The 12,444-nt window shown below is 41.0% G+C and overlaps 1 protein-coding gene across 2 annotated transcripts; it reads left to right on the top strand.

The window, feature by feature from the left end:
• Positions 1-5,625: 5,625 nt before the first annotated feature.
• Positions 5,626-8,590, top strand: LYSET (lysosomal enzyme trafficking factor). Of its 2 annotated transcripts, none has more exons than XM_064715410.1 (2): positions 5,626-5,753; positions 7,602-8,590. In XM_064715410.1, exon 2 carries the CDS (start codon positions 7,618-7,620, stop codon positions 8,011-8,013), a length of 396 nt encoding a protein of 131 aa, XP_064571480.1. In that variant the 5' UTR covers positions 5,626-5,753; positions 7,602-7,617; the 3' UTR covers positions 8,014-8,590. The 2 variants fall into 2 exon arrangements, with proteins under 2 accessions (XP_064571480.1, XP_064571479.1); XM_064715409.1 differs by lacking the exon at positions 5,626-5,753 and adding an exon at positions 5,851-6,194.
• The last annotated feature ends 3,854 nt before the right edge of the window (positions 8,591-12,444 follow it).

Raw genomic sequence — 12,444 nt, 5'->3', positions numbered from 1 at the left:
CAGTTTACAGTCTAGAGCAAGATAGGTACTCTCTGGAAACTGGGAATCTCAGAAGAGACAATAACTAAATCTCTACAGTAATTCTATGGTATGACCGACTTGCTGCACATAAGCACCACTGAAGGAGAGATAATTAGTGGAAATTTTAACAAAGGTCACTCCTCTTGTGAGGATGCAGCAGTCACTCTCTGAGATGGTCAGATGTTTTTCTTGGACTATCTATATGGACAGAAGGATTCTGTTTTTCTTCTTAACACGGGTCATTTTTCATTTAACTTGTTTATATGACCGAATATATTAACAGCAGCAAACTCAGCATGGAAATTTAATAACTGTTCCTTTCTGGTAGTATGAGATGACTTTAGTTGAAAACATGGAAAAGCAGAATTCTCAGGAGTTTAATGGTGGCTTTGGAAGTGGACTTGGGTGGTTTTATATTATTTGTGGGGATTTCATCAAAAACAATAAATTGTAATTAATAATGTTTTTTTTTAAATGCAATTTATAACTGTAAACTGGTTTGACAAAAATTCTGCAAGCTCTCTTTCCTCCTGGGCCAGTACAATGCTGGGTCATATCACTGGAGCTGTGAGATCAATATTTGCATTGCTTCTGCATAAATTGTGTTTGTCCTCTGTTTAAATAAATGCCACAGAGAGGAATAGTCAGTTACCAAACAAACACCTCTACCCATATCCTTTCTGTATGTTTTGTCAGTTCTTGCTCAACTTTGATGCCACTTTGTAACTGGCTGCAGAGGAGAAGGTAAAAGCAAAGATTTTATCTCTTTCCGGCCGGAATTGTTTTAGCACAGACAACGCAGCCATGAGGGTAAACAATGAACAAGGTGTAATTCAGAGGTAAATAATGAACAATGCAGCCATGAGGTGTGCATTCATAGGTAAATAATGAACAGTGCAGCCATGAGGTACATTCACAGGTAAATAATGAACAGTGCAGCCATGAGTTGTACATTCACAGGTAAATAATGAACAGTGCAGCCATGAGGTGTGCATTCACAGGTAAATAATGAACAGTGCAGCCATGAGGTACATTCAGAGGTAAGTAATGAACAGGAGCACCATTGCAGTGAAGAGTTCTGTCTAAAATACCAAGGCCCTTGTTCATAAAAGACTCAGTTCTTTATAGGCACATTAACAAAGGGTAGTGTGTAATTCCTCCTTTGGCAGATGTTTACTGTGGATGTTTGAGAGAGTGAGATCGCTATTCCATTTGTAAATATCAAAAAGTTTGTTGGAAAGATGATAAATATTTCTACAACTAGGAACAAAGTATGGATGGTATTCAAAGAAGCTGGCTAACATGATTGCCTGAAGCTTAACTCAGATGTGGCTGCTGCCAAAAAACAAACAGGAGAAGCAGAATTTCAGGAACTGAGAATTTAAGATTAAGGTAATTTAAGGTCCCAAAAATTCAAAGTATACAAAGTAAGTCAAAAGCGATAAAGATCACCATTCACCTCACTGAATAGCTCTTTCTCATGTGGTCAATGTAGCCAAACCAAGCACAGATACTATTTCAATTTAAAATGAGAAAAAATAAAATATAAAAATTCAGTCCTATAGAAAAGTTTCTTGCATGTTCCGAAATGAATATGCCACACTCTATAACAAAACAGTGTATCCAACAAAAAAATTCAAAGAAAGACAGCAGTATAGACAAAACAACTACCCAAGAAAAAAAAGAACTCAGAAGATTATAACCTTATTTTCAGAAAAAAACAAAAGGTCTAAAACACAAATCAAAGATTCATGAAACATAAAATAAAACATATTAATTGAAGCAAACTAATGTTCTTGACTCACACTAAACTATAAGAAACTGATCAAAACAACTTATTACACCACAACAGGATACTACAAAATTCACTGTAACTACATCTAATAAATAAAACTGCTACAAGCTGCAGAAACACTGGGCATTCATGCACTCACTGATAAAAATTCCCATGAGTTTTCTCCTTGGAATCCCAACATTTATGCAGTCTCTAAGGATCCTAGTTCTCTAGCCAAAGTGTGGTTTAGAGTTAGGATTAAGGAAAAGATCCAGGAACATGATGTTCTAGATGAATCACAAATCAGTGTCCTACAAAGTAGAAGGCAAATGCCATCTTGACAGAAATGTCTCTGTTATTAGAGTCTCACTTCTTGATTACTTGTCAGTGAGAACCTACTACAACTCTGCTAAATATAAACATGAGATTCACCAACAAGGATGTGAGATGCACTCTGTCCTTCAGCTTCTGCCTTCCATTTGGAAAGCCAGCTAATTTTGGTTTTGTAATCATCTCATGTATTCTACCTTTGCTTTTTTATTTTGGCCAAAATCTAAGCTTAGGAAAGACTTTCTATTAATACTGAGTTATGAAAACTTTGTTTGACTAAAAGATTACAATTAACCCTTCTGATTCCTCTTGTCAATCCTCATTTATCCTATGTAGTTTGTCAGGATCCCGAGCATCCTAGCAGGCCTTAATGGCCCCAACAATCCTCACCTGACCCCTGCCATGGGCTCAGGAGCCCCAGTTCAGCCAAGCCCTGTGCCTTCATGCCTGACCTGTATCAGCACGTGGCCACAGCTCAGCCATGGCTGTGCCAAGCCACGTTTATCTGGATCTGGAGTCACAGACTGACTTCCTAGCTTGCCCTCGGTCTTTTCTTATCAGCACAGACCTTCATGGCAATTGCTAGGTGATGTCTGACCCTAGTTCTCACTGGATCTGACCCTAGCCTGTGGGCTGCCTTCACAGCTTGACCTTGCTCCTCCTGCCTGATGCTCTGTACTCCTGTCTGAATCCAGGGTTCCCTGCTTGCCTTGCTCAGGCTCTGTGGGACTGGGCTTGGGCATTCATGCACTCACTGATGAAAATTCCTAAGTTTTTCCCTTGGAATCCAAAGATATATATAGTCTATAAGGATTCTAGGAGTTCTCTAGCCAAAAGTATGGTTTAGAGTTAGGATTAAGAAGGAAAAGATCCAGGACTGTGATGTTCTAGATGAATCACAAATCAGTGTGCTACAAGGCTGGGGGACATCACCTGTGTTATTACACTTGGCTCCTGCCCTCTATGGAGCAGCCAGCTCTTGCTGCTCCATTGCTTCTCTGGTTTACCTTCAAAATAAACCAAATATTTCTATAAAAATACATTGCATGTCAAAACTAGGTCAAACACTTCTTTTTTAATGCTACAAAATCCCATGATTAATTCTTTGATTCTGTTCATGAAATATTATTTCCTTTGGATTCAGCAGACTTCTATCTTCTCTGGTTTCCCAAGCTGAATATTACCCTTTTGAGTTTCACCAGGTGTATGTTCTCATTTCAATATGCAGAGTTATGAGTTCTTTCCCCTTATTATTACCAGCACTTATGACTGGAATTTGTCTAAAGCTGAGAACAGTTGCTTCTTGTTCTACTAATTTTGGTATTATTCCCTCCCCCCTCAGGGGAATGCTGCTAAAACTAACCAACCAACAAACCCTCAGTTATTTGCTCTGTCCCTTCTTTACTATGGCAGAGATTAAGCATAACACTGAATTTATACAGATTGAGATCTAGCCCAAAAATACTACAAATCACTCTGGTGTTATGCCTTAGCTTTCAAAGGCAGCTTGTGATTGTTATAACTCTTCAAATTTTTTAGATCCTTCTCTTTACAGCCACAATCGCAGGCTCTACACTTATCACAGAAGACCCTTGATTGAGTCTTTTAACCTACTTGGTTTACAAGCAGGTTAAATCCTAATACATCCTCTTTCCAACTCCAACCATTCAGTGAAAAGACAGGCTTCTTAACTAGGAATAAGGTCCACATTTCACTGTTTCTTCTTAGGAATATTAAGTGTAAATGCAGGCTTTAACTTAGCACACGTATCCACTGCCAAGCCATCCATTCACACAGTCACACACTAATTTGCACTGGAAGCCTTCTCTTTGACATCTAGAAGGGTTTTTTAAAATAAACTGGTTCATCATTACCTCTAACCTCAACATAAGAAAATGCAATATAGCCATGCTTGAGTGGAAGGTCTGTCAGACACACAGGAGCTTTATTCACTTTTACATCAACTGGGACCTCACCGCCTGTAAGAATGGAAAGAATGGGATTTAGTTGAGAGAAGTGTTCCGAGAGTAATTACCTGTTTGTAACTGTTCAAATCCACATCTGTCATCAGAACTACACTAATTTAGTGGTTTATTTAGGTTTATTTAAAATTCAGAAAAGATGATGAAATCTTCATTCAACTGAAGTAAAGTGTAAAATCTCTGACCTGGGAGTCAGGGTGTTGCTCAGGTTGGCTCTACCTGTGGTTCTGGGCGCCATCTTGTGTCACTTTGGGGCCTTCAATGAGCATTAAAGCAATAATAATAATTCAAAAAACCCCAAGAACAAAACCCCCAAACAAACAAACAAAAAAACAAAACACCAACCAAACAACAAAACCACCAAAATAAAACAAACAAACAAAAAACACAACACCATAAAACAAAACCCAAAACAGTACAACTTAATATGAAGTGGCTCTATGACAGGGGATTTGTATTTCTGACTCTTGTGGGCTCTCAAGTCTCCCTTTTCTCTACTGATATCTGCAGCTCCGTGCATTTCTTCATCATCTGTCCTGACTATTATCCAAACCACCAGCTTCTAATGCTTTTCATTGAAACACCAAACATAGCAGGATAATCCATCATAGATTTGATTTAGCAGCAGCTCTTATATACTGTGTCACATGCACCTGCTACCTCCCCAAGAAAAGTGGCAGAAGATCCTAAGTATTTACACATAAACAAAAAAAGTCATTGCTTTAGAAACATTTGTTTCTTATTGGGCATTTCTTTTAAAATCCTTTTTTAGCTTCCTTCAACTTAATGAGAGCTGATGACAGTGAATTGTGGCCACTGCTGCTTTCACAACAAGAAAGGGTAGTGTTCTCATGACTTTATGATACAATTTAGTAACAGGTTTCACTTCTGTGCAAACACAATGAAGTTTCAGCATTAACCGGCATTAACGGAGCTCACGTCCCAGTTCCTGAATTCAGGCGAACACATTCTCACAAACTCTCCCAAAATCATCGCCATCATTCCATAGCGCACACCTGAGCGTGTAATTGTGCTGTCAATTTAAACCATCTTTTACCGTCATTAAAAGCTTTTCTCCACTAGACCATAGAGACATATGGACATTAAAGATCACCTGTTCCCAACCCCCGTTGCTATGGGATAATAAGCATATAATCTCCTGATAATTTAATTTGATATAAATAATCCACTATGTCATGTTTATGTATAAGCATATACTGGGGCTTCACTACACGTTTGCCATTTGCTGGACTGTTTCAGTCTCCATTGTAACCTCCTTAGCAATTGTTGTTATTACTTCCCTCGGCGGGTTCACGAGAGAAACACATTTTATATCTGTCCCCCGCGAACAGCCAAGCGCCGCCTTAGGGCGACGCCGCCATTTTGGGCGAGGCCACTCCGGCCGCTGAGGGGCGCGCGCCCGAGCCAAGATGGCCGCCGGCCAAGGCGCCCGCCCCGGATGCAGCGCGCGCCCCGGCAGCCGTCGGGCCGAGCCGGAAGTGCCGGTGCCGGCGGGCGGCCATGGCGGCGGGCGGGCAGCGGGGCGGGCCCGCGGGACTCGCCGCCTCCCGGCGCCGCGGCGCGGGCTGAGGGGAGCGGGCCGCCCGCCGCCGCCCTCCCGCTCCCTCCTTCTCGGCCGGAGGAAGGTAAGGAGCTGCCGGCGCCCAGAAGGAGCTGCGGCGCCGAAGCGCGGCTCGCCCGGAGCGTGGGTCCGGCGGGCGGTGTGCGCGGGGGTCGCCGGAGGAGAGCCCCTGTGGGCTGAAGGGGTCCGAGAACCGTCGCGGGTGTGCCCAAAAGCTGCAAGTTTGGAGCTGGGTCTGAAAACGGAGAATAACAATGAGAAGACTCTGTTAGCTCTGCCTCTTTCGGTGTAACCGGGAGCTAAGGCTCCTATTCTGGCTGCTGCTCAAGGGCAGGATCAAAACGCGCTGATGTTTACCTGCTTAAATCTGCTGCTGTTTTGATAGTGTTTATGTTTCCAGCATGTACATACCTTGTGACGGTTTATTTTCCTCGAAGGCGACAACTCGTGAGCCAGCTCGGATATGCCGAACTGCTGGAAAAACAGCCAGCGGCTTCTTTAGCGGGTAAACGCAGACCTGGCGTTCAAGTTTTTACCTTACAGATTTACAATTCCTTTCAACAATTTGAGTTGCTGTACTAAACGTATTGTCTCGGGGTAATAAAGGGAAACGTGCAGCTGAGTTATGTAGAAGGGTCAGCTGAACGAGAAGTTGACATTACTTAAATCCACAATAGCTTTCTCAAGTATTTACTGTTCCCTTTCAGGTATTTACTGTTCCTTCTCAGGTATTTGTGTCCCTGAATGTTTGATTCTTTTAGCCACCATGAATGCAGGAGTCTGAGGGCCAGAACAATTTCTCTAGGGCTGCCTTGATCATTCTGTCATGTCAGGCTTGAGAATATCCCTCAGTTATGTAAAATCAGGATTGCCAACGAAACTGGCAGATTGGTCTGGCTCAGAAAGGGTGATTTAGAATGGTGTCATGATTTTGTATAATTTTTGGTAAATTCTCTAACGCTTCCATGAATTGTTACTGTTTTCTATGCATAATGCATTTTTCAATAAGCATTTCTGTGTGGTATTTTAAAGGCCTGATATATTTTCTTAAAGCAGCACTACATAGATGGATTTTACCCCTCTGTAGGAAAAGGTACAAAAGGTAAAAGCCCAGAGGTCTGAAAAAGCGGGTTTTTTTGGAGAACCCCAATCAGGTGCAGAGAAGCAGTGGTTCTCCCTGCCCTGTGCAAGGGCTCTTTGGAGGGGAAGAGGTGATGACTTCATTTGTGTGGAGGTACACTCCAGCTGAACTGTTAGTGACTTTGAAGAGTGTTTCCAGTCACCTTGACCCATGCAGCTGGCTGGAGATTTGAAGCAGCTCAAATTGAGCCCAGTAATGTCTCTGGGCCTCCAATAATTTGTGCAAGTATGTCCCTTTAGTGCAGCCTAAGCCATGAATCTCATGTTCAAATTGAAAACATCCCTTTCTGTGGTTCATAAATGGGCACTCAGCTAGGGCTTAATGGAAAAGGATGTTGCTGCACCACAGACAATTAGTGATGGTGCCATTACTGGCTGTCTTGCAGGCATCAAAGAACTTTCCAAACTTTGTTTGTTTATAGAAAATCTCACATTATGTGTAGAGGCATTGAGGGCAGATGGGGTAAGTAATTTACCCAATTGATGACGTTTGTTTTATTCCGTGAGTATCTGGCTAAGCCAGGTATGTCCTGATAGCCAGCAGGCCCTAAACCACCCAGAGCCATCAGTGGAGCTTCTTATGTTGTTGCCATTAACCTGTTGCTGGCGGAGTAATGATTTTCTGTGATGTAGAGAAAACTCAGAAATTGATGTGTGTGTTTTAACTAATGTGCAATGAAAAGTTATAGAAGGTTAACTTGTGCAAACCAAGGTTCATCTGTTGCCTCTCTCTGCAAGCTCTACTGAATGTCTCTGTCACCTTTTGTTGCAGGTGCAGAGCATGGAGAATGATGAACTTCCGCCAGAGGATGGGCTGGATTGGCGTGGGGCTGTACTTGTTAGCGAGTGCTGCAGCTTTTTATTATGTGTTTGAAATCAATGAGACTTACAACAAACTGGCACTGGAGCACATTCAGCAACACCCCAAGGAACCACAGGAAGGAACCACATGGACACACTCCTTAAAAGTACGACTGCTATCCCTGCCCTTCTGGCTGTGGACAATAATATTTTTAATACCATACTTACAGATGTTCCTGTTCCTCTATTCCTGTACGAGAGCTGATCCCAAAACTGTTGGGTATTGCATCATTCCTATCTGCTTGGCTGTTATCTGCAATCGGCACCAAACATTTGTCAAGGCCTCTAATCAGATCAGTAGATTACAACTAATTGACACTTAGCTCAACTGCTAGTTTCTGTTGCTGGTTGGAAGCAATTGCATTTGCTTGATCTAATCACAAGACTGAAGTTCTGGGTGAAGGCCGGAAGGGGCCTTTTCTTTCAAACTGATAAGCAATGAAGAGAATGACTGTTTTCTATTTAAAACAAACAAGTAATTACAAAGGTTTTTAATTATGGATCTATCCAGTGGCCAGAGTGGGAGAGATCTGTGTGACACGTGATGGAAGTATTCCTCATTTTGCCTTAATGATGCAAAATTGCAACTCTCCATCTGAAATGTCCTGTGGGGAAACAAGTTTCTGGTCCACAACTTTACTCCTCTGTGCAAAAAAGTGATTTCCTATGTTTTCCCTTGGAGTGAAATCAATGAAAAGATACTTCTTTTGTGGTAAATGTAAAAGGAAAAAAGCAATTAAGAACGTGATTATAAAAGCTGCACTTAACGCAATTCTTTGCTTTTTCTTTTTTTTTTATTATCTACATCAGTGCTGTTTTAAAGGAATTTTTAAAAAATAAGTTTAGATACAAAAACAGGAAGCAAAGAATAAAGTTTGTGCAAACCTTTAAAGGGAAAAAGTACATTTTTTTCTGTGGTAGGCTACTTCTTTTCAGTCACAACAGTCCCACGCTGTAGTAGGCAGGCAGTGAGGAGTGGCATAGGCCTGGAGCTTGGTGTTTTAAACTGTTCCTGCAACATCAAAAGCAATCTATGCTGGCATTGGCTTGTAGTCTGCACAAAAATTCTTTTGTGTCTCCTTCTCCTATCATCTTCCTTGATAAAATTACAAGTTACTGAAATTTATGGCCATTCCAATTTCACTTCAGACATTGTGGGAAACTGTGCTCCAAGAGAACTGATATATTAGGAAAAACTTTGAATTTGGGAAAGTTAACTGATTGGGGGATGCTACTAACAGGTTGTAAGACAGATAATCATGTTTCTTCCAGAAATTCAAAGAAGTAAGGTACCTTCTCATTCTTGTAATGAATGTAAATTTCTTCAGTCATACTGAAATTCCATTGAGATTTCTTTGCCATAGTTTCAACCTCTATTTTTCAGTGCTATTTTGGAATAGCATATTTTGAATAAGACTGAATCTGTTCTTTCTTTCGGTCCATTTTTGTTTCTTCTGAGAACTAAATTTTTGTCCCAGCCATGATGGAAGTAACAAATATGAAAACAGTGCAAAATACACTTCTCAGAAGTAGCAGAAGTAGTAGGCTCAAAAGAATTATGAGCTGAACTCCTTGACTGTAATTTCAGCTGTATGTGATTGTCCATATCTAATCATCACAAATGCTAATCTATTTCTGACTGCTTTAAGGGAATCCTGGAAAGTTGTCTTTCTCTTGCTTTGGAAAGAGAACACTATTTTCACTGTTGCTGTGTTTAAGCATGGCAGTTCCAATACCTTAAACTTTCTGTTTGCACTTGGAGATACTTTGAGACACTGGTTTCAATTGTCAGCATTGGTGCTAGGACCTGAAAACAATGTAGCCTTTGCAAGAAGGGTTTGAGTTCTAAGTGCAATATGAAAAGGAGGAAGCTGCCATCTTACTGTGCTGGAGTAAGAGTAAATTATAAACTCTGACTAATAGTTAGTATCTTGGGGAGTCAGAGCTTTTAAGTTGTATTGTTTCTCAACTTTTAAAATCACCATGCTATTTATCTATAAAATAAAAACTTTTCAATGTTTGTAAACACAAGTCTATTAATGCAGATGCTCATCAATAGCTTTTCATTTCTGTTGTTTGGTTTTGGTTTAGTGGGGTATTTTTGGGTGTTTGGTGCCAGGCAGCAGTGCTGGCTGTCAGCTGCTGTAGCCTGTGCTCATGTCCTTCCCTCAGTGTGTGTGTTCAGTTCATCTTTTGTTCTCCTCTTATGCTCTGTGCCCTAATTACTTGTTTGTAGCCTGAAATTTTGGGGCTTGCTGGATGAAACGGAATCCCCTTGTTTCTTTACTCTTGTGTATGAGAGATACCTCTGGCTGGACTGTTTTAAACTGAACAGTTACATTGTATGCAGATGGAACTATTCAAAGAGCCAAGTGCATAAGAGGAAGCACCAAAAATAGAAAATGATAGGAAGAACCACCTCATTTTGTGTCATGCAGACATGAGACCCTTAGCAAACTCACTGGCAGGCCTGGAGGGGTGACCAGAGCTGTCTGGCTGTGGAGCACGTGCTGGGCATGGCGGGGGCTTGCAGAACTGGGGCTCATGTTCATAGACTTTGCCATCAGAGGCCTGGTTTTGGATTCCAGCTGTTGACAGGCATTGCTTTGCAACTAACTACAGAAAAACACACAGTCTGATTCAAGCAAATGCTATGTGTGTAAGCATTTGAGCTTGAAGGGGAAGGCAGCAGTGGAGAACTATTTAACATAGTGGATACAAATATTAGACAGTGGGAGTAGGAGAAGAGCTAAGTTAGCTCTGCTGGTGCTTCCAGCATTTTTGATATCAGAGGAACATCAACAGGTGGAATCTTACCAACAGGGTAAATAAAGGAAAGACTATAAAAATGAATGATAAATTGGTTTTTACTGTAGTATTAAAAAAAAATAGTGAAATAACTTTCAGCTTGATTATTCCGAAAATTTATAAGTATTGTCAAGGCTGATTATCTGAATCACCAAAGACCTGTCTGTAACAGAAAATTACATCATATACAAACTTTTGGGATAATCAAGCTTGAAGTTTTGCAACATTCTGAGCTTTAATGTTCTGCCAACAAAGTGAGTAGCTGTAACAGGAGGGTGATTAATGATCATCTGTATGCCACTTACCCTAGATTTCTTTTTTTTCATTTGTGTCACAAGATAAAGCATTGTCAGACTGCTTGAACATCACTTGAGCAGTCTCAAAGTTAGTTTCTTTAGCTGCTTGACCTTTACCTGACAGTCCCTTCCCATCTCAGGAATGTGTCTGCACAATTGCTACTAAGCCTGTCTTTCATTCCTGCCATGGGGGAGCAGGTCCAATGAAGAGCATAACATGAGGCTGCATGGACAGAAGTAAGTTACAGTAAAATGTGTTCCTTATGGCATGTTTCTTCCAGCAGCAAAGTAGGACTGCAAACTTGATTCCTTTTTTAAATTAAAAATATGAGGATTGATTTATCCCTGGAACAAAACATTCCAGTTGTTGCAGAATACATATTAACTCTCCTTATTTTCTCTTGCCTGGTCCATTATTTTTTTAAAAGGACACTCTTTAGTTTCTCATACTAGTTTTTTTAAAAATCCTGATTTTTATGTCACAGTCTTTGATGAAAACCACTTTTCTACAAATGACCTAATGCACAAAAGCAGTTTAATAATTTTATTGTGTAGTTAAATTTTAAGAACTGATTTATCTTAGTTCTCTTTAAAGATGGTGCAGGTTTCTTTGGGAAGAAAGAACATGCTACAGCCATAAGAAGGTGCATCTGCCCAACTCAGCCCTCAGGGCCCATGTCTAGCCCAGGTGTTCACAGTGCTGAATGCTAACCCAGTCACCAAGTTAAGGCCCATGATGTCCCAGCTGCCAGACTACTGGGTAGTTCACAGAGAACCTGATACTCATGATAGCTTATGGATAAGTTACCTTTGAAGATGGAGTTATGGATGGTAAGATGGTAACTTATGGATAAGTTACCTTTTAAATGGGCTGCCATGGGTGAATGGCATTCAAATCCTTTAATGAAAGTGATGACTGTGGATCCCTCTCCTGGGAGATAGGAAGGGCACTGCACTTTTAGACAGTGTCCCAATTACTGGGCATAATGGGATTACCTCCTCTCCCTCACACAGCTATCTGAGTGCCTTGCATACTTGAGACTTAAAGCTTTTTTTTTAACACAGACAACTGCAACCTGTTAAGTTCCTTCATGAATTTAGCCTCAAAATTGTTTGAGCCAGCAGTTCAGTATTTCAAAACAGTAACAATAGAGTACGTCATATAATCCCAGTCTTTGTGAAGGAGACACGCTTTGGCATTTTTTGTTGTAATGTTTTGTAACTAGTAAAAGTAGTTGGTTATCATCTAACCACCAAGAATTTAGTATCACATCAGCTCTTTTAATTCCATACAAACACACCAGCATTCCCCCCTTTATTTTAGTGAGGAAATCCATTGAGCTCCCTGGGGCCAGTAAAACCAAGTTCTATCAGTAAGACATACAAAGTGCACTGACCAGTGCAGATGTGGTGAGCTGAGCTCGTTCTGTGCCCCCTTGAAGGCTGGTTAGGTACAACAGCACTGCCTCTCTCTGAGGTGAAGAATACAGCATCTTTTCCATTGAGGCTTACCTCCTCTGCCTAAAATTCAGGGCCACAGATGACTATGGGGTTCTCCAGACAGGGTTCAGAACACAGCTGTAGGGGATTGGGAGGGTAGGGAACCACATCACACTAAAGCTTCCAAACCTGGTAACCTCGCAGCAACTC

The sequence above is a fragment of the Zonotrichia leucophrys genome, chromosome 5 (genome assembly GCF_028769735.1).
Source record: "Zonotrichia leucophrys gambelii isolate GWCS_2022_RI chromosome 5, RI_Zleu_2.0, whole genome shotgun sequence".
Lineage (NCBI taxonomy): Eukaryota > Metazoa > Chordata > Aves > Passeriformes > Passerellidae > Zonotrichia > Zonotrichia leucophrys.
The sequence above is the reverse complement of the archived record's forward strand: the minus strand, read 5'-3'. Positions and strand labels throughout refer to the sequence as shown.